Here is a 25,927-nt window from a genome sequence, read left to right on the forward strand (position 1 = left end):
CTTAATTATAACAATTATCCTGTATATATCTTACGAAAGTCGACTTATATTACTAATGTTGGTAACAAAATAGGATCAATTAAAATTTGCTGACGTGGCTATGTACAAAGTCGCCGGGAACTGCTCACTTAATGAGAGACCTTAAAACACGAGTGTTGCATACCTAAAGACCATGTGACTTTAATAAGTTTTCTGCAATATGTACAGACATGCAATATGCATATCAAAACTAGTGATTGACTGTCAGTTCACTTTTAAAACGTTCGATATTTGAAACAAAACAACGGTGATTTCCATCATCGAAATGTGATTATTTCTGTTTATTAACCCCCGACGCAAAAACGAAGGGATGTTATAAGTTTGACGTGTCTGTCTGTGTGTATGTCTGTCTGTCTGTCTGTTTGTCTGTCTGTCTGTCTGTCTCTCTGTGTGTGTGTCTGTCTGTGGCATCGTGGCTCTCGAACGGATGAACCGATTTTGATTTAGTATTTTTTGTCTGAAAGCTGAGTTAGTCGGGAGTGTTCTTAGCCATGTTTCATGAAAATCGGTCCACTAGGTCGCGGTCGGGGTTTTTTCAAAATTTTAATTTTGTGGTTAGGTTATTGAATGTTCTTTTATTTAAATATATGTACAGATGTAGTGCGAAAAGATTTGCCTTCGTATTGTTACGGAAACGTACGAACGTGTCATGCTATTTCAGTCAGTTTCAGTATAAGATGTACTGACATTGACTGAACTAGCATGACAAATACGAACGTTTCCGAAAAATACGAAGGAAACCCTTTTCGCACTATATCTGTAATTAGATTATTGGTCACCGATATCGTAAAGTAAAAATTACGCCGCAGATGGTTCGAATCTTACTGTGTTCACCTATACTAATTTAAGTTGTGATTTGCATGTAAGATTGTAAACTTGCCATACGATAAATAAATAAATACGCCGCAGATACAAATTTCTTAATATAAGGTCATTAGCTTTTCGCTCCCAAGCATATTTCAGGGAATTTATGACTTGGATGTTGTAGACAAAATACATTCAAAGCTCAGGCAGTGCGGTGTGTGACCTTTATAAACATATTTCAGGATTGTGGTTTGGACCACCAATGCGAAATAAATTAGCCGAATCTCATACAATATAATTTATTTTACTGGATGGACGGAGTACAATAAACATAGAGAGCCGACTACGCCATCATTTACATGTGTTTGACACTGCCATTTAATTATCTGTTTCATTTCGGGCAAAGCCAGATATACACGGATTTAATGGCGAAAATTACTTGTTTTATGCCGGTATTGCTCATCGCATGTACAGTTTCTAGTAAATAACTATTTGTAGAACCAAATTGTGATGATAAATCAACTTGGATTATATTTTCAGTTAATTTACATATTTAAGTATATATCATTCCATTATCTACCGCCAAAAGTTTACCTGGTTACAAGATCATGCTCTTGTTATTAATTATTATTATTACTTTTACTTGACGTTACATACATAATATAATTCGTTGAAATAATTAAAAAAATGATTGAATCGATATTTTATCTAGTTCGGTATGATGTATAAAGCAAACGTGTATATTAACAACAATGTGGGTAAGTAATTTAAAGTAATAATATTACTACTAGGCCTATTAGTCAATTCAGTTTTCACAAATTAATTACATCGGCCTGAGCTTGACATTACATACAACACAACTACATTATTGCTTAAAATTGTGTTCGTTTGAAATGTATTCATATAACGTTTGTGGATTTCTATAGTGAGGGGTTCTATTCATCTGTAATTAAATTAACAAGAATTTCAAATAATAACTTTCTTATAAACTGAAATAGATATACCATACGCAAAAGAAAAAGTGAAAACATTATTTGCATGTATAAAATACGCAAGTAAGTATGGGTTAGCACTGGAATCCGCAACAAAGTAATCGTCTTGATTTTGATCATGGATTTCCGCAAAGTATCGCCCGATTCCATCGATTATAATAGGTACTTGCTATTAAAGAACCATACGTTGCATTTAGCATCAAGCTATTTGGCTCAAAGCTCAGTTTACATTTATATTACGACTGAAGCTAGCATTACTAGGTCTGCTAGGCTGTCCTTGGCAGTTATCGCAGACTTGAAAGTCTTGAAACCGTGTCTGAGCGAGGCAATCCGGGCTCTCGTTTCCATAGTGCCGTGAGGGCTAATTGGAGCCGTCTCCTCAAACTGGCATGATACCTATCTACTTGGAAGCGCTAAATTAACTACATATTACGTACGAACTGAAATACCTATATTGAGTTTTCTTGGTTTATTTTGGTACCCGCTTAGGTATAAATATAAATACTTCTTCCATAGACACTGCTGCTATTATGTTCAATAAAATATGGCTTTTGCATCTCTCATACACATACGAGTAAGTACGAGTGAAATGAACAATATTTAAATGCCACAAGTTAGTTATTCTGATATGAGTTTCGAATTTTCCTATGAAACGTGCACATTGAATAATCCCTGTACAGTAATTAGGTACTGTTACTGCAGAGGACACTTTACATCTGAATTCCTGTATTTTATCAATATTTAATAATAAGTAGGGGCGATCGGCGCTGGCGGCGCTTCGCTGTAGGAATGCGAATGAGACCTCTCAATGTGATTAATTCGAACAGTGCAGGGCTGTTATTCTGTTTACCCATCGAGTACAGATGAGTGTTCGCTTCAAGAAAAGAAGTATACTTCGGGCAGAGATCTGCCAGCACAGATAGAGATCAGATTATACTGGTTTGGTAAAGAAGAACGTTTTGCGGGTAGTTGGGAAAACAGTTCCGGAGCGGCCTGCCCCCGAAACACAGTCACGTCGCGCAAAGTTATCTTGTTCTTAGTTTATTTCAGCGACGGTTTATTTGCAGAAACTATTGACCATTCATATTAAGCTTGATTTTTAATTTAGATATATATTTGTGTCACTATATTTTTAATTTTATAACTTAATAGCATAGAAGCGCTAGAACTGATGAGACTGTTTTTTATGGTGACAAACGATTTAATGTTATGGAAATACACAGGACACACCTAATATGTAGAATATATATTTAACAAAAAGTTAGTTACTTACCTATCAAACTACTTTGCAAATAAAATGTGACACAAAGGACCCTTTAAGTAAAATGAGTGTGTTTCCCGTTAGGCATGAAACGTTAAAATGTACACTTCACTAAGTTAATCTTGTATCTTTCTATCAACCAACTCCTAAGAATACATCAGAGAAGAGATACGTAGCTACAGGTACACACATCAGGTAACGACGATTTCGTCCACACATACATCTCTAATGAACCTATTCGACGTCAAATCCAATGACTAATCAAGAAAATTGGACAAAAAGATTCTCCCAGACCAATCGTTGACCTAAATCTGGGTGTCGGCGGAATTTCCTTTTGTGTTTTCATCTCGCAGTCTCTGAGGCGACGGCGGTGTTCCCTTGTTATTTTCCTGTGGGTCCCCATTGTCTGCATGGCGGATAGTTACAAAAACAAGTTGTTAGTCATTAGTCAATCTCGTTTCAGAAGATTACGAATCAAAACGATTTGCTTGCGTTTTAGGTTTATCATGAAAGCACCATAAGAACAAGGAGCTTCAATCGTAGCAGTTTTCAATCAATAACTACGCGCGTGACTTGACTTTGAAATGAAATGAAATGAAATGAAATGAAATGAAATGAAATGAAATGAAATGAAATGAAATGAAATGAAATATTTATTTTCCAAGTAGGCATATTACAATGCGCTTATGAACGTCAAATAAAACTACGCCGGCTCTAACCCTACGCCTCAGCCTCGAGAAGATTTCAGTCCCCCCTCAGTTGGAGGAGGGTATCCACTATGGGACCGGCAAGAAACTCGGCGGGCCACTTCTTTTCAAAACATTACATCTTATATTTAACATGCATTAAAAAAAACAAGATACAATTTAATAAGCAAAAGTATTCATAAAAAAAAATATTAACACAAGAAATTATACAAAGTACAAAGCTATTATGATTATTAATAAGAGATGTTAGAGATGTATAGAGTCTCTAAGTGTCAAAGTACATCTAAAAAAATTATACATGAAGAAAAAAACCGAATAACTAAAATAACTTTAGAGTTGTAAAAGACTCTTGTTGTCTTAAGCAAAGGAAAAAAAAATATATGTATACTTAATCTACTTTTTTCCTTGGAGATGTATATGGTCTCCAAGAGTCAGAAAGAAAAAATAAACAAACAAGGACCGAACAGAGTGCCTCAACGTAATCTCATTCAAAATTAATGTTACATAGAATAGCATAGCCCCTATTAGCTGAAACAGACCGGTCTTCACAAACAGCACCCGTTCACGAATATGGCGCGCATCTCAGCCATCGCCTCCCTCAACCTTCATTCGGGAAGGTGGCGACCCGATCAACGACGTCACCGTAAGCAAAGACTTTTTAGCGAGCATGACATGTTCAAGCTGTCCGGGCTGTATTAAATATTCCAATAATAAGTGAATACGGTATACTGTAACAGAACAAGCATCTATGACGAGGAAATGGACTCGTTATTACATATAAAACTTACGGCGAATCAACTTTTCCTTGACCAATTTTTTGGTGCATATTTCCTTCGGGATTTCATTGAATATTTTAACAAATAATATCTGCGAAGCTTTATCACATGTTTAGTTACGTCATCACTCATAAAATTCACTATTATTTGATGCACAACTTATTGGAAAAAGCTTATTTACAAACTATATTCACATGGATGGATTGTTGACATTGACAATCTGATCTGACAAACGAATGACGTTCCGATATTGCGTCTTGGTTCTAATTACAAGTCAGAGAGGTAATAATCACTAATATTGATTATTATACTTCCTGAATATATCATTCAATGTAACAATTAGGAACAAATGTGATCTTTCATTGCGAAGTTACTTACTAAATTGATTTAAACAATCTTTCACAAAATAATATTTACGTAAAAATATTTACGAAACACTCCACTATTGGACTACATAGGTAACAATATCAATAGCTCTGTCTCTCTCTAAAACACGTGCAAGCATGCAGATGTTACTACTGATAGGTAAACGATTATTTGCTGAGAGAACATGGACGTTAAATGTATAGGGTGTACGGCTTAGTAAACAAACCAGTCTCCATTATGTCCCCAGTAGGTCTCCAGTCTCCATTATGTCTCTGTTGTGTCTCCGGTATGTCTCCAGTCCCCAGTATGTCTCTGTTATGTCTCCATTATGTCTCTGTTGTGTCTCCGGTATGTCTCCAGTCCCCAGTATGTCTCTGTTATGTCTCCATTGTGTCTCTGTTATGTCTCCATTATGTCTCCAGTCTCCAGTATGTCTCTGTTATGTCTCTGTTAAGTCTCCAGTATGTCTCCAGTCTCCATTATGTCCCCAGTCTCTGTTGTGTCTCTATTAGATACTATAAAAGGGTCGGAGCGAGCCGACGCGCGTCATTCTTAAAATATTTACAAGACTAACAGTGTCTCTGGCTTTCGTGTGTTACTGGTGAGTGAAGTTGTTCTGCTATTATTTCTCTGTTTGTTTTTACTTGGAAATTATTCTAAGTGATTGTAAACTTTGAAATTGTGTCTTTGTTTGATTGTGCGGGGACAATATCGTCGTACAGTTGGACTTGGACCTATGGTGGAATTGCTTTACTGTCAGTTGTGGGGTTATTTTAGTGTTCTATTTATAGTGTAGTGTTACATTTAAATTAATGAGTATAGTGAAGTTTTCTGTGCTTTGTTTCTTGAGTGCCGTCAAGCAATACAAAGACTGGGTCGATGTATGGCTGGTGCTTGGAGATAAGTCTGTGTTTGGTTTTGTAGGGAGTAATTCTTGCAAAACTAAGCGTAGATTATAGCACGTAAAGGAAACTTCATTCGTTTGTTTAGTTGGTCAGTAAAATTGAATTTAGTAATTTTCTATGGGGTTATTTTGTGAAAGTTATAAGCCAGATCATTGTTTGTGACAGACTGTTGTCCGGCTAAGCGCTTTATACCTTGCGGCTGTTAAACATAAGGCGTTTAGGAGTCTTTTTGTTCCAAGTGGAGGGCTTGGGCGTCTTTATTTACTTACAAAAGGCGTACTTTCTCACCGGTCTCAAAGAGTCCAACTGTTAGATTGAAGTGAGGACTTTCACGATTGACGAAAGGCATTAGGAGTAATCCTTGCTCACTGAAGTCGGCAGTATTTGAGGCTGGGGTCCTATATATATATATATTTATTTACTCGGTGCTCTAGTCCATGCTGGCGTTGGTCGCTGGGGATTTCGGTTGTGATTGATCCATATCTAAGTAAAGTTTGGTCGCAGCTGGGTCTCCCATGTGGCTGGTACTGGTGTGTCCTAGAATACTGGATATATACGCGGATAGGGCGATCTACTCTCTGCTACCCTAGCCCGCGGGCAAAAGCAGAGGGGGGGATCAGAACTCAAGCCTATAGGTTGCCTATCTCAGCTTCGCTGGCTGAACTGTACAGCTTATGGTAGGGATACACTTGTGCATATTCTGAACATTAGATCTATGGTAAGTGATGGTCTGTGTTTCAGATATGTTAGAGTAGGGAAAACAATAGGATTAGGGTAGAGTCACACACTATTTCTATGAAAGTAGAGTTCTGTTATGATTGGTCTTAAATTATAATTGGTCAACGTGTATTGTGGAGAAATAATTTAACTACTACTACTTATATGGATTAAATGGACTTTAAATGTGGTGTTTACTATCTTAAAATATGTGGTAAAACTGGTAATTTATAAAAACTCTTATTACTTAATTTATTTGAGTGAAATTAATAATTGTGGTAGCAATTTCTGATTCTTCATGTAGCATCGAGCCAGTGAGTGTTGCTAACTAGTTTTTCAAGGTAAATTCTATCAAGTTGGTTAGGGAAACAAACTGTCTTTTGGAATAAAAAGCATAGGTTTGTTATAGGGCCCAGTGGCATGCGAGCGCCGTCCACTGATGACAAGTCAAAAGCTTCAAGGAGTTACTAGACTTATTTACTTCGTTCTCAGTGGTAGCAACTACTCGGAGCCTTGATGATACATTAGAAGGATCGAGAAGTTATGGTCTATTAGCAGTATTGGGGAAAAGGGGGTTTAGCTAGGGGAAAAGAAACAAAATAAAAGGGGGGTTAGTTAGTAGATAGATAGCCCTTCTGGCTTGGCATAGGACTCTCAATAAAGCAGTTTGATTGAGATTAAGGATCCTATTCCGCAACGCAAGTTCGTACCCAAGCCAGGATCACTAATAGAGCGTAGCGGTTGTTTTCCAAAATAATTTTTAATATTTATTTCATGTATGTTTCACTCACTAACTTTTATTTTAAAATTTCTTCATTACGTCATTAATTTTCTCTCTCATAACTTTCTAGGCCTAAATCTGATATAATACTCTTCTATAACACTATATTATTATGCTACAATAACCTTTATTCTTCTTTAAAATATAAATAAATAAAATTTTAAAAATTAGTCAAAAATACAGCTGATACTCATTAAAGGATCTAGGTTATCGCGGTTCACATCGAAGGGTTCTACTTATTCACACTAGACGATCACAAGGCCAAATTTACGGGGTAAGTTTAAAGGGGGGTTAGCTATAATGTTGGTTAGTCAAGTAAGTAAGTAAATAAATAAGGTGAGCGGGAGGTTTTAGTTACAATACCTAGATGTAAGACACAACATTCCGTGCTTGTATGTTACATAGTTTAAATTGACTTAATTGAAAACAAGATCTTGGGAGATGTAAAAGGTCCCCACAGTCAATTATAATTAATGGGATATAATAAAAAATAAAAATTTGGAGGTGTAAAGGTTCTCCAAGTGTCAAAAGAACTAGAAATAGAAAAAAAAATGCGTATGAAATACAAATTTCACGTCAAGAGACTGTTAAGCTAGCAATCTCCAACTAATTCTACAGAATACATAACTAGTATGTACTCAACAAGTCAATATATATATATACCAAATTATAATTATACAATAATAAGGATCAATAATTTAAACAGCCAGTAGCAACAGCGCCTTAAGCATGACACAATGTCTCCCGGGACACTGCTAGCAAAACTATGACAGATTTGGAGCCTGGATAGTCGGCCATGGTGTAGTATCTCCCAGGTAATCATCAATTTTGTAGTACCCCTTTTTGAGAAATGCACTTTTTATGTACTTCTTGAATGAAGTAAAGGGCAGATCCCATGCCTCTAAGGGTACCTTATTATAAAATGTTACACAGTTTCCCAGGAACGATTTCTTCACTTTCTGTAGACGAAACTTGGAAACCGCTAGCTTATGTTTGTTCCGTGTATTATAACTATGAATATCTGACAGTTTCTTAAAGGACTCTACATATATTCTATATTCTATATTCTTATGAGTTGTCATTTAGAAATGAGCTTTTACAAGGTTTATTTTTTTTTATTTTTTTTTTACAAGGTAGGTAAATACAACATTTTAGTAATAGGGGTATATGTTCACTGTGTTCAGGAGTTATATCTAACATCCTGATGTTAAAATAACTACGGATAGGAATATTAATTCCAAAACATAGTAGAATTTACATTGGCAAATTATTACGAACATCATTACCATTGAACATCATTACCATTGCAGTTTGAACACTGCCATAGCTTTGGTATTTAAGTAGGAGTGAATTCCAAATAAGTAAGACTAGATATAACAATATAACAATGGGAATCTGTGGAGTGCCCCCCGGCAAGGGTTGCGTTGCTATTTGCCAGCATTTGCGGCGACGCTTTTCAAAACCGGCGCCCTGACATTTGTCACTGCCGCTTCGGCTTTTGTCTTTTCTTTAGACATTTTTCTCTAGTGAGACAGAACAAAGTTCATTTTTTAAGTTGTTTATTGTTATAACTTGCCTCAGTTATGAAAATATTTATCACTTAAAGTTCTTGTGTTTTGTACTCATATTTAAAGTCACTCACAGGTCGAACGCGATTAATTAACTTTTTTTTCTGACATTTCCTGGCCGAAACGTCGTAAAAAGTAAATAATCGCGTTCTGCTTATGATTGGTTTGCTCAAGGAATAAGTACATGTATATCGTAGGAAAGAATGTGATAAATAGTTACCATGCCTATTCGTCGCAGTGTGCCTATACAACAATAGAACAGCAATTTTCTTTGTTTAACTAACCATTCAGCGTGTTTTCGTTCCGATGGGACATAAAACTGACCTTTTTTCTTTTACGGTCGTTCGGACAATCGTCGAAATATAATGTGAATTTGTCAGGAGATTGATATATCTGGTCGGAGAAAATCCAACACCTCGAGGATTGGATAAAGTTTACCTTTTTAGGAAAACAAGGGGGTCCCGAGGGAGGCTGGGATTACGCAGGGCTGCTCACGTGCGTATTCCAGTTCTGTTGCGGGATAAACGCGATCCGTGTAAAGCTTAACAATAAAACGGCTCTACTCTACAAACTTTACCTAGAATGTCCTTCTTTTTTTTATAAAGGGTCCTTTTTGGAGGGATTTATTGGATGGTACCGTCATCAATCACACACGTAAACAAGCTCGGTTAAGTTAACAGGTGATTTCATCTGTGTCAGCCGCCGATGCCGAGCGGTCATTGTTAATGTGACGACGGTCCTCTATCCATTACGCTCGCATCCTTCTTATTTTTAATCATTTGTTTTATGACATTAAGATTCACTTAATATGTCCCGGCAGAAAAATACAGACGAAATATTTTGATAAGTATATTGATTGAATCACAAATAAACACTTTAATTTGAATAAAATCTTGGAAACCCTTATACGAGTATGTCATTCAAAACTTTATCTCCTAGTTCCATTGTAGAATCTTTTAATTTTACAAGAGCTTAAACCGAATTTTTAAATCTAACCTTGTTGTTTCCTCGCAAACATTGTAGGTACAAGGAATATATATCATAACAGCTTTGAAAATTATTTACCTACCTACTAAAAACTTGAGTAAGATGTTCAGCTTGCAGTTAGGGGTTGCTTTCTATGCTCATAATCTAATGTAAGTACTGCAACAAACAAAGCTTAACTTTAAAAGCACTCAGAAATGCATGTATCCACTACGTTAGATCGCTATCACTAAGACGTTTTCAAGAGAGCGCAAAGTTTACTAGCAAGTGTCTATTGAAGCAAGTATAAGTTTTATTCGTAAAACTTGGTAGGTGGAAATATGTAATGTTAGTATACGTAGGGGCTTATCGCTGGCTGGCAGCCACCCAAACGCCGGCAAGGCTCAGGGCTGGCTTTGCGTTCGACCACGGCTCAAGTCCGGTTAACTTAATGCCTCGGGCTAGCAGCACATATGTATCCACACCTAACTTTATAAATACATAAACTTGCCGTTGCAGGTAATTTGTACACTTTGATCCAGTTTGGCTGTTGGTAACAGCTACGTTTTTATACTAAATTGTTTCGAATGTTAGAAAGTATTTACGTTACTTTGTGCCTACGCACAGACACATTTAATAATAGATAAGTTTATTTATGTAAAGCTGTGTCAGACTCGGAGATACGAGCGGGGCCAAAACTCTTTTTGGAATTCATCATCTCTCCCTCGCAGCAGTAAGCAAAACAGAGCTCGAAGTACATCGTAAACAATAAAGTTACAACAAGTAAAATAACATTAGGCATTCGCAGAGCGTTTGGCTCTTCGAGTTTTCGAGTCACGAATCGTTAAATGAAATAAGAATCCGTCATAATTTGTCCGATAAAATGGCGAGATAAGAGAGCACGAAGTTTTATTAACGGCTGTAAGAGATTCACGGTGTAATGGATTTATTCGGTCGGGTACTAATTAATTTCAATCTGTTCCCGCTCCAGTAGGCGTATAATGTGGACATTAGCCGGTGCGAATATCCACATGGGGTATTTGGATGGAATTATAAAGAAAGTATCTGAAGGAGCATTTTTGCGGATCTTCTTAATTGCTTGATTAATTATTAGTAGCGCTGCGAGATGGGGTTAAAACGAGACGAGGGTCGCTCGAAGATCCGCAGCGTACGACATCAATAAGCTTTAATTGGCAAGAACCATCAGGGCTATTAGCTCGCCCCAATTACTCATATCACTCGATCTGCCCTCCCAGCTAATGCCCGATTCTAATTGTACACGCGATCAATGAAAAACTCCTGTAACCTGATTCATTTCCACGATACAAAAAGAGTTTACAGTTTTTGTAATAGTTTTATTTTATGGTTTAAAAGTCAGTGTTTTAGTTTTGTTATAAATAGTACATAATAATTGAGGTGGTAATTGAAATAGCAGTCACTTCATGATTAAAATTTAAACTAACAATTTTCAACAATAAATAAAATCAAAAAGAGCACCAAAGTAAACAATTTATTTTCCTTTCTTTTATTCAATTTAAATCAACAACAGTGTATCAGTACAAGTGTCGGAACGTTCCTAATTTACAGTAGTGCACTTTGCTTTCAGGAATTAGAAATAAGGGATAGAAGGGAGGGCCGTGGCGGCGCGTCGTCGCCATCCCATCTTTCGATCCCTCTGACCTACAAACACACTTTCAGATTTCCCTCCATTGGACCCTTAAATGAGATATGGATGTAAATAAATGTGATCGAATTGATTTTGTTTCAAGGATAAATGCAATTTAGCTAAAATCATTAGGTACCATTAAATAATTACACCACGTGAAATACCTATATTTTAGTACATTAATAAAATTGATTTTAGCCTAGTTACGACGAGTCTGTCCTAGTCGGTAGTCACCTTGCCTAATACCATATAGATAATACCATAAAGAACATTTATTTGTGTGATAAACGTCACACAAATAAATGTCATGAGTCCTGTTAGGTTATTTATGTATTTATTTACATAAGTATGCATATCGTCGCCTAGTTCCTATAGTTATAAGCTTTGTCTATTTAGTTTGGGGATAGGTGTTACTAATCCGTGTAAGATGTAGGGTACCTACATTACTGGGTGTACCTCAATAAATAAAATCTGTTAGATAACTCAGATATACTTAAGTAAAAACATCGGCTGTGTGTGCAATTGTGTCAAATAATTATTATGTATTTTCTTTATACGGACTTGTAAATCATAAGCGTGTTCGAGAACACAGCAGTTTTTTATTGTTATGGACAGGTAGTTTTTGCAGCGCAAGTATTGGGAACGTGCCAAAAAAGAATTCGTCCATACCAAATGTGGGCTCCGCTTAATAAATCATAGTTGGCTCGGAGTACAACTTCATTGGCCAGTAAACTGTTCCGATGGATAGAACATTTCACCTAGTCTATATTACTTGCTTGTTTATTGATACCTAGAACTGAGTGGCTAACATGAGTTAACAAAACGTTAGTCGATAGCGTAATCGTCACGGATAATGACATTCATTATGTGTGAACAGTGCCCCCAACTTCCTGGAAACCAAAATTAGGTACCTAAGTACATTTTCCGTAAAATCTACACTGTCAAATATAAATAACGTAACCTAAAACACTGACTCACGGTTGAGGCTCTTTAAGCTTCATAGCTGTAATTGTAGATAAATTGACCCTCATACATATAACTTTTTTCCTTATAGCTGTCAAATATGTAGGTACATTATGTATAGGTACATACTTAATTGTATTTATTAGCCTAGCTTTAAAGTTGCATGATAGCTATAATATATAATTGTAATCTTTTAATACCTCTAATAAATCACTTTTTCCCCTCACTAGCTCGGAAACACGTGTTTTGTCCTTTAATACCAGCGGGTAAAAACGCATTTTATCCACTAGTGGGTAAAGTAATTTGACCTTGAATAAAGTCAAATTAACTGCTTTAAAATTGATAAAAGCAGATGAATCTAGTAATAAAGATGATTTACCACCTGTGGAACTACTGGAAGCAGTGATAAACGCATTTTTAACCGACTTCAAAAAAGGAGGAGGTTCTCAATTCGACTGAATGTTTTTTTTTTTTTTATTTTTTTTTTTTGTATGTATGTTATTCGATATCTCCGAGAATCGTGGACCGATTTTCAAAATTTTTTTTTTGATCGAACCGGTATAACCCCGAGATGGTCCCATTGGCACCAAGTCAGGGTCTGATGATGGGATCCTGGAGAAATCGAGGGAACTCTTCAAATGTTATAGGCACATGTAATGTTTTTAGTCTATTTTTCAAAGGTACACTAGTATCTACGTCTGATGGTAATAATTTTATGTGGCTGAGCTGATGATGGAAGGTCAACTCCTCAATGGTTAGGAGTTTAAGGATAATTCTTTCACTACTGTACATGTATTCGGACTGATACATATAATATCACTAGGAACCACTAAAAATCAACAAATAAATAAACTTTTTAACAAAAAATAAAACCGCCTTCAAAAATAAGCGCGTTACAAAACACGGAGAAACTAAAAAGCCAAAAATAATAAACCTTTCAATTCAGATTTCTTATCGTATTGAAATAAGCTAAACATCCAAATTATAAACAAATCAATTATTTTTGGAGTCGGTACCAGCCTGTGTATGGTTGGGTGGGGCAAACAGGCAATAGCAAGGCGACGAACAGGTCTGGTACCGACTACAAAAATAATTGATTTGTTTATAATTTGGATGTTTAGCTTATTGCAATACGATAAGAAATCTGAATTGAAAGGTTTATTATTTTTGGCTTTTTAGTTTCTCCGTGTTTTGTAACGCGCTTATTTTTGAAGGCGGTTTTATTTGCCGTTTAGTTTCCTCGCTATAGTGAGGGGAAAAGTTTTGTGTTACACTCGGGTGCAAATGTATTTTACTTCTCGTGTGTTAAAAAACTCGCAAGGTCAGGATTCTATTCTCGAACCACTCGCTTCGCTCGTGGTTCAACTATGGAATCCTTTCACTTGCTCGTTTTTCAATTCCATACTCGGCGTTAAAATACAACTTTGCCCCCTTGTATAACAAATAACTATTATTTTTTTTTACAAATTGTCATAAGAATTTGTTACTTCTATTTTTCTATTTGTGCCCTCTATAATATTATTCAGCCTATGTAATATTACAGAGACTCGCGTGACTCGATAGGGGGGATCGGAAATGAAACACTCACCGCCTTTTAGTGTTTGTATTACCTCTTCCTACCGCTTCACCGTTTTCTCCGCCTCGGTTAAATACTATTCGATGGAAGAAAAACACCCTGTTGATGATCGGACCTTTATTTTTGTGAACATCAAAAGATTAGATAGGCCGTATGGCCAGAATTCTTACTGTGTTCAATAACAACCAAAGAGAATTGATTATATACATTATATAAAAGTAATATTTGTAGGTAGTCGTAGTAACATTGACTGCTATCTCTCGTCACAAACAATTAGAATCTCAGTTTTGACAATTTGATCCATGGTTAAAAACACCTAGGTACGTGATATTAGGTACTAAACTGTGCCAGTGTTCAACACGCTAATGTCCAATCCAATAGATGACACACTTCTGCGACAATTATGGCTACTGACACACTGCCGAGCAACACTTTTACTTCAGTTAATAGTTTTATACATATTGCATATACGCGATGGTGTTTTTTCAGTGTTAACTTTGTATGACATTTTGGTATCGCAGATAAAAAATAGTTAATTTTATATTAAGAACACCAGGTTAAGCGCTAAAAACATAATAAATCTAGTACACAGTATGTTTTCGGTTGTTGTCTGATAGGCAGATCCATTGAAGTAAAGTTAAGAGTAGTTGAAGTCGGTGGCGTTATTGTTCGGTTCGTGAGTGGCAATTAGGAGCGTTTACAATGCCAGCCTACATCGGTAAATATTTACCCAGACTTTAACTATGTGAAAATTATTCGGCTAACCTTTTACATAATAACCGTAATAAGGAGTAAGAGCACATTTAAAAGGGAAATTACTGTATTGGTTGCGACACGCGGTCTCTTTTAAATTAATTCCAAGATTGATAGCATCGTTGGTAGACGTTTTTGCTTGTTTAAATTTAAATTTAAATTTAATTTAATGCAAATCTAACTATTAAGGGTCGGTTGCACCCACAAACATCTGCTGCGTGACGATGATGTGTCTGTTAAATGTGGTTTATGCAACTGGCCCTTAGTCTCCATAATATTGGTCATATAGGTAGATATTTCATGTTACATTTTAAAATATATATTCCTACTAGTAGATTTGTTGTATATTGCCTTGATTATAATATCAATGATATTATAGGTTGTGCGTTGCTAACATGGAACCACACTTCCTCGTAGAAACTAGAAAGAACTCGAGAATAAATACGATATTATAGGTACCTATAGACATTGAGTTGGATATACAGAAAATTGAGTTGATTATTAAGACCTTGAAAGTATCGAGACACCGTCTGAATCAACAAAATATGTTTAATGAATAATAAATATTAACTTGTTTAGGATTTATTAAAACATATACCTAATCCTGATCGAGAAAGTAAATATGTCGTTAGTTGTCGCAATGAATGAAACCACTTAGGCGTCCAGTGAGCTTGCAGTCTCCCTTGTAACGTTAGAAGACAAATAGAAACAATCGTCTCGGTTCATCGGGCGCTATGGGCGGAAACTAACCGGAACAACGCGTGAATCGTTGACAAGCCATGAATTACAGCTATTATTATTTTAATTTAGAACTAGTATGAAAAGTTTGCGCTCCGTAACGAACGAGGCTTAACTGTAGCAAAAATATAGATGAGTGATGGAGAGATACAAAACGTTTCATTATCGTGGCACAAACGATTGCATCATACAATGTGTCTTTAAAGCGAGTAATGTGAAAACAATATCAAACTGAGATTTTGTTTTTTTTCGAATAAGTTTTTGAATAGTGGTGTAATAGGAGCATTCCATTCCAAAAAAAACGGAACACACAAAAAAATCTTGTAGGGGACAGACCGTGGAATGCTCCAGTGATAGGAACACGTAGTAGGTAATATAATAACTCCATCGAACCTATTCATCATTCAAATATCCATTTTGACGCTGACATATCCGAAACATATCGTGTCTATTGCCAACACCAAATTGCCAATTCGATAAGCAGTCGATAATTGGCACTACGCTATATTTCAAACGTCATGTTAGATATCTTAGCGTTGCAATGGTCTTTGATCTTACTTGGCATTGCTGCGGGCCCTGTCGGTTGGGCGAGCACGGCTTGGGGCGCAATTTGACTAGCCTTGCTACCGTCAATGACACCGCTGCGTCGCTGTTCGTGACGCTATACTGACGCTATACTCTAAACGCCAACCGTGCAATGTATCTCACGTCTGGAGTTGCTATGGTCTATGTTCTTACTTGGCATTGCTGCGGGCCCTGTCGGTTGGGCGAGCACGGCTTGGGGCGCACTTTGACTAGCCCTGCTACCGCCAGCAATTATACCGCCGCGTCACTGTTCGTGACACTATACTCTAAACGTGTCTATGTCTGGTCTATGTTCTTACATGGCATTGGCTTGGCGAGCGCGGCTCGGGGCGTACGTTGTTGACGGGGCGTGAGCTCTCCAACCTCGCTGTCGCGACGCTGTTCGTGACGCTATACTCTAAACGTCAACCATGCAATGTATCTCCGCTTAGGGATGTTAAGGTCTGAGATCTTACTTGGCATTGCTGCGGCCCCTGTCGGTTGGGCGAGCAGGGCTTGGGGCGCACTTTCTTGACGGTGGGCGAGCGCTCGAGCCCCGCCACCGCCACCGACACCGTCGCGACGCTGTTCGTGACGCCCGATGATGTGGACGACGTCGTGCATTCTGGAACAATACCAATTTTATTTAGTTTACAAACACATGGAAAACTAGGAAGCTAACAAAAATCTAAAATAGAATTACACAGTTAAAATAAAATTACACATTACAAGTTCTCTCTTTTTAAATATGGTAAAAAGCTCATTTTTATTCTGGAGGGGGTGATAAGTCCGGCATCCGGCACTTTAAATCGGGCTCTGTGATGATGATTATTAGGTAAACGTGGGTAATACAAACTCCTTAAATAGGTATATGACTGTAAATACATGTAAGAGCAATTGGTAGTTTAATACAATTTATTATGTAACCAACTTTTTATGAAGATTAAAAATCCATCGCGGATGATCGATCGATATAGAAATCTACACTTCAAATTAGCTTCACTCATCAAATCGTTTGATCTCTTGTCGCTCGCATACCAATACCATATACTTAGACATGATTAGTCCCTGTGTACGAACCAGACGATAAACCATGGTTTTATTGACTAGATTTTTAATGAAGAGTAATATACGGACCGTGCTAGTATTGGCTCTTAAGCAAATAAACCCTTTGGCAATGTTATTGCGTCAGGCAGCCACAGTTATTACTCCGATATCAGCGTTATTGGGACATAATTTCTGTGCCCTTAATTTCAGGCGTTCGATATTAATTTAGAGAGGACCGAATGCAAACAAAGCTAGGAACAAAAGGGTGAGAAAATACAAACAGAGCGATTTAATCGTACGCCTGTAAATTTAAGACTTACTTTCGTTTCAGACAGTCCGGGAAAAATCGCCGAGTAATGAAACTGAAGATCAAGATTGTTTGAGTTAGCAAGCGACCAGTTCAGGGAACATTTAATTGTAGTGGGTTGTTTTATTTAATTTTCGGTTAAAATTAACGAGTGTTTTTCAGAATTCAATCAATATTTTCAGTTTATCAGTTTCTTTATTTCTTTATTAACTATTTAACTGCTTTGTGACATCGAGCCTCACAAATGCCGCATTGTCCAGTCGCCTTCGGTTACATTTACACACTTTCACGAACATTTATCTTTTATTATATCTACCTAAGCTGAAAAGTAGGTACCTATGTTCGATATATTATTTTAATGATATAAAAATGATGTATTTCTTCTATTTTAATAACATAAAAAGTACTTAGCGGCTGAAAAACTGGTTTTGGTTCTTAACTATAAACTTTTTCTGTGTAAAATAGCAGCGATATTTATTATATATGAGAGGATGGATTTTTGCCACCGTTGTTACTGTTGTGCCGACGGAAAGTTTCCGAAATTCTGAAATTTTCACATAGAAAAACTTCGGAAACTTTCCATACTTTGTATGTACAATTGTATGGATGAATTAATCAAGAAATTTAAGATTTTTTTGGAACATTTCCGCAACTTGCACATCACTAGTTGTGTTGTACAGACGAAATTTAAAAATGTATTTTTACTCGTAATACTCACTATATTACTTATAGCATAGGTATACATATTCGGTTCGGTTCTAGAATACACTACTCGTGTTTCATGGCGGTTAATCACTTTTAGTTAGGTATTACACATTTCCACAATAAATCAGTAAAAGGATGAGTTAATTCAATACACTGGTGACAATGGCGATCGGGAGTCCAGATTGCGAATCCCATCCCTACGCTAAAGACAATAGCCGATTGCACCGCAGCTAAGACACAAAGGAAGTCATATCCTGGCCTTAATCATTGTAAGGCTTGTAAGCAGTCAGGGACGATCTGTGTCGAGACGGGCCCAGTGAGCCTCAGGGCTAGATATGTATCGGGCACAATAACGCGGGGCGCATTCGGGGCGACAAATCAAACAAGGGTATAGCGGCCCGTATTGATCGGAACATTGATTCGGAGGCCTTGGGCCGTGACGGGATGTTCTTTGTCACTCCTCGGCCACCATTAGTTTGTTTATTTTGTGCAGACCGCACATCCGTCTCAGCTGGCCGATACTCCTAATGGAACGTAGAAAAATGATGTCCGATCTCTTAGAGGCCCGACGAGGGAGAGTAAGTAACAAAGTAGCCGATTTTGAGCCTTCCACGTGATGAATAGGTAATGTCGTTGAAGAAAAAAGATTTCACGAACGGAGGCACTCAACGATAACATCGCTCGGACGATTTATGTCGGCCTTAGGGAGTAGGTACTCGACAAGAACCATCTTTGCTACCTTTCATTTCAAATATATATCTGTCAGCTCACCAGCTATGTAGATTTAAAGTTCTGGCTTTAGCTAACAAATTTAATAAAATATATTCTTTATTAAGTAAATTCATTAATAATTTTATTTACGATTGCATTAACAATTTCATATAAGATTCATCAATCCAAATAATGCTTCAATACCTATAATGTTGTTGTTAGCAAATGTGTTGCGATTGTGCTTATTTTACCTCTAATGTTCATTTGTAAAATGCTTATTCAATATACCTATACCTACATGATGGGCGGCGGTTTCTAATCTGCCTGCAACTAATAATTATTTAATTAAGCAACATTGGTACCTGGGTGGCTAGCCGAATGGCACAATCGCTCACGAAACGCTCACGAAACGAAGCGCTAGTAGATATCTATCTCTATCGCGCTTGCGTATTGGCGCGACAGAGCCAGCGGCGTATCGCTTTCGTTTGGCGTCGGAGAAATGCCATTCGGCTACGGGGCCAGGTTACTATTACTATATGTTTGATACATCTGCCAGCAAGACCCGACAGTGACAAAATGTACGTTTCTTTTCGAAGAACCTCTTTCTTAACCTGTCAATACCATCAGAACAGGCCTCTAGGGTTCAGTCGTGGTAGTTTTTCCCTACGAGGCCGGAGCGCCGAGACTGCTCCCGCGGGGCCCTTGTTCCGACGCCGATAAGTTTCGTCGACGTTCATTATCGATGTGTTAAGACCCGTTTTTGCTGTGAGCTTATCATATCAAAAATAGACTTGTATTTTTATCGTTTGTTGCGATTTTGAACATACTCGTGAAATATGGAGAGAACCTATCGTAATAATATTACGATATTATATCGAAATTATTGACTACTCGATTTTTAATTGGGACAATGTTGACAGAATAATTTAATTTCTGCTTTATCTTTGTATTTGCAGTGTATTTGTAATTTGTCAAAATATAATTAATCTCGCTACATCATAGGCCACGTCTTCGCCTCGAATAGTCTGTGGCGGTGAGAAAGACCATTTATATATTTTTTTAAAGCTTGAATCTTTTCGAAATAATTTATAATTATATTAAAACCAAAATATGTCTTACTATTTTTTATTTACTTACCATTTATTTATAGTCTATACATTGATATCATGATAGTTTTCGTATCATTCGATAAGGTAGGGTTGCATTTCCGTGTAGTAACCCAATTAACGCGAGGGTCGAAAGGCTCTGACCGTAAGTGTTTGCATCTTGTTTGGCCCTATTACGTCTAATTGATTTACTACTATAGCTAGCTACTGTGCTATCAAACTGAGTCTCTAACCATTCTGCAAAGTAATCGTTAGAAGATTATACAGTGTGTATTTTTGATATTACCGCGTACTTTATACAGACTAAGGTTTTAGTCTTAAGAACCCATACAACAAGTAATTATAAGTTTGGTCTTAACTACCTGAGCGTAATTAATAAAAAAAATACTGAGCAGCAATGTATTACGTGCCCCTATTTGACATCGAACTAATTAACAGTTCTTACGTCAAGTCAGCTAAGTATGACGTATTGAACAAAAATAAAGTAGCAATACGTAGCGTGCTGAATTATTTTGTATGAAAAAATGAAATTAGTTTTTTAATTAAATCATATGAAAATATGTTCCGTAGGGCTTATACTAATAACCCTTTCTATATGCGGTAATATCAAAAATACACACTGTATATGTTCGCTATCTCCATACAATGAACGTAATTTTCCATGACTTTTACACTAGATCGAGTAACTTATTTAAGAACGTCAAAAATTAATGGCTAAGGCTCTGGACTGATGAGAGATCATTGAATTATTTGTTTAAGAGAATTAATAAAGGTACTTGATCCATCTTGCTTGTAATTGGAACTACGATTTTTTTTAAAATTCAGTGATCTTTATGCAAATTTAATCTTGATAGACGAAAAGGACACTAAATCATTAAGTTCATTCAATTAAAGTATCTAGTTAAGAATCATTATTTTATTCGTTTCATTTAACGGAGCGATATAGAGGTATATAATATAATATTGAGTAAATGTTTTATTTCTAAATCTGACTCGAAATCCAGAGTACCAAGCAATGTCACAATCGCTTACGCTCATTTCGATAGCGTAGCTGGGTCTGTCGCGCTAATACAGAAGAGGATAAAGATACCTAATAGCTACTATAAACACGTGAGCGTACATTATGTGAATCTGATGTTGGATTACCGCAATAAAGTTTCCAATTGTAGATTGTAAAATTCCATCAATAAATGGAGGTACAACTTGTCATAAAAGCAGACAAAAGAAGTGAATAAGCGTCGAGATTGGAGCATTATTCATAACCGTGACCCACGCGGCATGCGGGGCCGCGGGGAACTGATGCACGCCGCGGACACAGAATACTGAACAATAACTAAAGTGGGAACTGATGAAATCGAACCATTTGGATGGTTTTCACAACACATAGATGAACAATCCTTTTTATTTTGTTTAGTGTAACTCACAGTAGCCATAATTATGTGTTATGTGTTATGGCGCTATATGTTGTTATCGCACTAATGCGATAATTAGCACATTACGCAACTATGTCAAAAATTCAAAATATTTATGCTATTAAATACTAAGTATCACGTGTGCGTAGATAGTGTACTCAGTGTTCGTAGGTAATCTATCTGCTCTACGGTTGTAGCAGTGGAGGCGCTAGTTCTACGGCCGTAGTCCGTAGTAAACATTATGAAATCACAATCACTGCTGAGCTACGCTCGTAGCGCTACGTCGTGGCTGATAACATGGATTTCCCCGTATGTAGCGAAGCGTGTCGTAATTAGGTACATATGCAGTGCGAAAAGATTTGACTTCGTATTGTTACGGAAACGTACGAACGTGTCATGCTAATTCAGTCAGTCTCAGTACAAGATGTACTGACATTGACTGAACTAGCATGACAAATACGAAAGTTTCCGGAAAAATACGAAGGAAACCCTTTTCGCATTACATCTGTACTATGTAGGCCTGGTGCCGTAACCGAATGGCACAAATGCTCACGAAACGAAACGGTCGTAGATATCTATCTCTATCGCTCTTGCGTATTGGTGCGACGAGTCAGACTACCTTTCGCGGCGTTTCGTTTTCGTTTCGCGTGGCAGAAATGCCATTCGGCTACGGCACCTGGTGATTGAATGTATTAACGAAGTTTATATTTATATTTGTATACACTTTAATACATATCTCTCTCAGTTTCAATACAAGCAAAGTACTGAGTAGCTACAAAAGCATACGAAGAAAGAAAATAACTTTAAGTACTGAGGTAACGGCGGGCATTATTACGCGGCCGGATTTAATTATTCAATGTAACGGCTCGTATTTTTACTACGAAATACAGTTTAACCACATAATGTGCCTACGTTTTTATAAACAACACTTACTTATATATAATTTACCATAATAAACATAATTTCAGTAAAATTATTATAGGTACTTATAAGTAAAGACATCAGTAATTATTTTCGAAGTTTTAGAGTAGGTTACTCGATAGTATAGTCATGGAAAATGACATTCATTGCACGGTGAAAGGGAATCATCCCAAAAGTTACTAGAACCAAAACTTCCATACATTTTCCGTGATGTTTACGATTCGAGTATATTGTATTGTAAAATGGCAAAACTCATGATAACTCCGTACGTTACACTGTAAATACGAAGTTCAAATAGTCATGCAGTTCTGTATAGGTTGAAATTATCCCAACTTTACCCTGTATCACAACTTTTCAATAACTCATTTACCGAATCACGATAACATTCCCAATTCTGTTTGACGGAACAGTTACAAACCAAAGCCCATAACATAAACAACATATCTATTGTACGTATCACGAATGAGTTTCGTTAACTCGGTTTGCAGGATGGTAGAATTTAATTACATTAGCAGTCGTAGAAAGTTCTGGTTACCTAGCCAACGTCACATTCGTTTACTCCTCCTCTTCTTATTGGTTTTCTGTAGTGGTGCGACAGAGGGAGAGTGCGTTTTGCTCGCCTCGCAGCGTCCCGATTGTCACTCTGGCTAGGCCGGCAGGGCAAGGGGCCCGCGGTAAGTTCGTGCGAAATTGTAACTCCAGCGAGCGTGACATGTCGCAGGATTCATTTACTAATGTGTGACTGGGACGTCAGTGTGTGCTATTTTGTAACTCAAATTTGTGCCTTTTGGAAGTTGAAGAACCTAAGTTGTGGCCGTTGTGACGTGCGCTGAGTAAGTTACAGGTGGGCAAACTCGACTGGGGATGACTTCAATTAATAATATTTTTTATGTTTTTGATTATTATATAACTACCAGATATTAGGTAACCAGAGTGCCATGATGATGTGTCTACGGTCGCTCGGTATATAGCACGTGTGTTGAGTGGACGTGAATGATTTTAAGTATGTACTATATGTACTATTTCGATTAGTTGATATTATTATATTACCTGCTAGTCAGACTTGTTCCCCTGTACAGTCAAGTGTAGAAATTTTGGTGTAAAAAAGTCGATCAAAGCTATGATAGAGCTCTTATCTCGACATATTAAGACATACTACGCTAGCTCAGGGACCCGAAGTGGATTTTGACCTCCGACACTAGACTTTTCCGGACTTTAACTGGTTTTATACATTGTCTGGGTATTTAAAAAGTTGTTCGTATCGATTTCGAACATATAATTATTATAAATCTTTTTGAACCTTCAGTTCTGAAACATTTTTCCGCTTTCCGAATACTTTACCTACAAGGGATTGAAATAACTCAAGCGAACATTGCGGCGTGCAGAAGTACCCACTACGTACAGCTAACGTCTCAAACTTTAACGACTCGTTTCCCTTTATCCATTGACGATTGAACTTTTTATGCGCGAAACATTTTGACGGAGTTTCGATGCGTAAGAGAGTGGTTTTATTAGAAAAGCGCCGCGGGAAATTTAGATGTCGCCGAGAACTCAAACTTTTGCGACAAGGTCCGCCGAGTGCAAGGTTGCGTTACTCTCGCTGTAGGCCTTTTGTGTCATTTTCTAAGTTTGAATACATTTTTTTTTGTTTGATATCTAGTAATTAATTAATTATCCTAAGCAATCGTGGAGTTGGATGAAATGTGTAAAAAAGATGAGGTAGAATAAAAACAGGATGACGAAATTGTACCATCATAGAGTGACTATAGCAATACCCTGTATATCGTATTATCCTATATAATTAGTGATAATTAGTCATGTATTTGTGTCTATAATTTGCTTCAATAAACAAAGAAATAAACGTGTAAATAGCACGTAATTGGCACTGGCCTAAATGTTATTCTTGCCATCTTTTGAGTTCAACAATGAGAAATAAATGTCATAGTAGACACTTGCTTGTAGATTAGTATTATTGTCATAAAATATAAACAGAAAAGGTTGTTCAAATCGTTTCTCCAGGCACGAAGTGTCTCGAGGCAAGGGACCGGCACAAAACAATTATTCGCTTCATTTCATTTCGCGCCCGCACGTCCTGCGCTGCACACGCGAATATAAACAATATTCTTTGCTTTATTATTTCAGGAATAAAATAACTGTATAAATTTTTATATTTAATCTGCCATTCGAGGTAAATAAAGGAAATTCCGGACAAACTCATTTATGTAAGACTGGTATGTGTTTATAGGTACTTGATGTGTATTTTCACTTATATGTGTATTACGCTCGACACATATTACGCTATACATGACAGATACTGCGCCAATATCTAAAAAGTAAGAACTTTTAAAACAAAACCAAAACCTAAATTTACTACCTAACTAAGTAAAAGATTTAAAACTAAACTATGATCGCAGAGAGTTTTTACGAGTCTTTAGTGTTTAAAAGCAAGTTAGTGAGAAACTTCATCTGCGGAACACCAGCTTTACCACAGTCTTGGCAAAATAGCGCAATTAAGCGAAGGCTCTGCCGCCTATTTACGTCTACGTGTACGGCGCGTTATATCACAGCAATTTGCACACATTCACACTCACAAATTATGTGTGCAATATTACTTACCGCCTTTCGAATGAAACGAATTTTTTGCACACGTCGCGTTTTATTCAACGAATAAATTAAATTAATCTCGACCAAGGATGATTTATATAGGATTGACAATATTCATACTAAGAATCGTACCTCAATTTTTTAGCGCCACCTATTAAATATGATCATAACTACACTGATGTTGCCTACAAATTTTCAAAATGTGTATTGACGTGATATCATGATATTAAAATAAAGATATAAGTCATTTGTTCTTATAAAAAATAAAAACACGCAAGAATATTTGAGGAAAATATGTTTTTTGCCACTTTCAGGCTGCGAAACAACGCCATCTAGTTTTATCCCTAAAAGGTCCGGTCCATGGACCACCATGGGTACACTCTTTGTATGGGCTTTGTCAGTCCCGGTATACTTATATGTAGTGCGAGATTTTAAACCACATATTTAAAAAAAAAACTGAGAGAAGTGTGGTCTATAAATGTCAAGAATAATTTGCCCCACTGTTTTCGTTCGAGTAGTTCTAATAGTTAAAGTGAATTTGCAACCAGTTATAATTGTCGTTAGTAAAATCTGCAAAAAATATTATTATTATTTTCAGGCATGCAACGTCACCACATAAGCGACGTAAGTACCTACCTTGTTCTGAAGGCTTCTCGGATTTACATTTTAAAAATATTCCTTTGACTGTAAAACTGATTCGGCATATCTCCAAATAGAAGACAAGGTAATATTTGAATTGACGTTTTTCAATTGTCACGCGCAGTTATTTGCATAAAACAACGAACGCGACAACATAGTTAATTGAATTCAGCGCGCGTCGGCTAAGCCCCACGCGTATGCTCGAGTACGAGTACGAGGCTTATTCTTCGAACTCTGCTGACACGCGGCTTACCGTCGCGGAGCATTGTTGCAAATACTTTAACAGATTTTTTTGAAAATAGTATTTATAATATATAATAAATATACATGTATGGG

The 25,927-nt window shown here is 36.9% G+C and overlaps 1 protein-coding gene across 1 annotated transcript in view; it reads right to left on the minus strand.

Annotated features, from left to right (window-relative positions):
• LOC125232734 (mucin-12) overlaps positions 1-25,927 on the minus strand; it is a 321,469-nt gene that overhangs the window by 60,820 nt on the left and 234,722 nt on the right. Inside the window, exon 6 of the mRNA XM_048138493.1 lies at positions 16,616-16,764. Within this exon, the coding sequence (XP_047994450.1) occupies positions 16,616-16,764 (149 nt within the window). The remainder of the gene's footprint in view (positions 1-16,615; positions 16,765-25,927) is intronic.

The sequence above is a fragment of the Leguminivora glycinivorella genome, chromosome 13 (assembly GCF_023078275.1).
Source record: "Leguminivora glycinivorella isolate SPB_JAAS2020 chromosome 13, LegGlyc_1.1, whole genome shotgun sequence".
Classification (NCBI taxonomy): domain Eukaryota; kingdom Metazoa; phylum Arthropoda; class Insecta; order Lepidoptera; family Tortricidae; genus Leguminivora; species Leguminivora glycinivorella.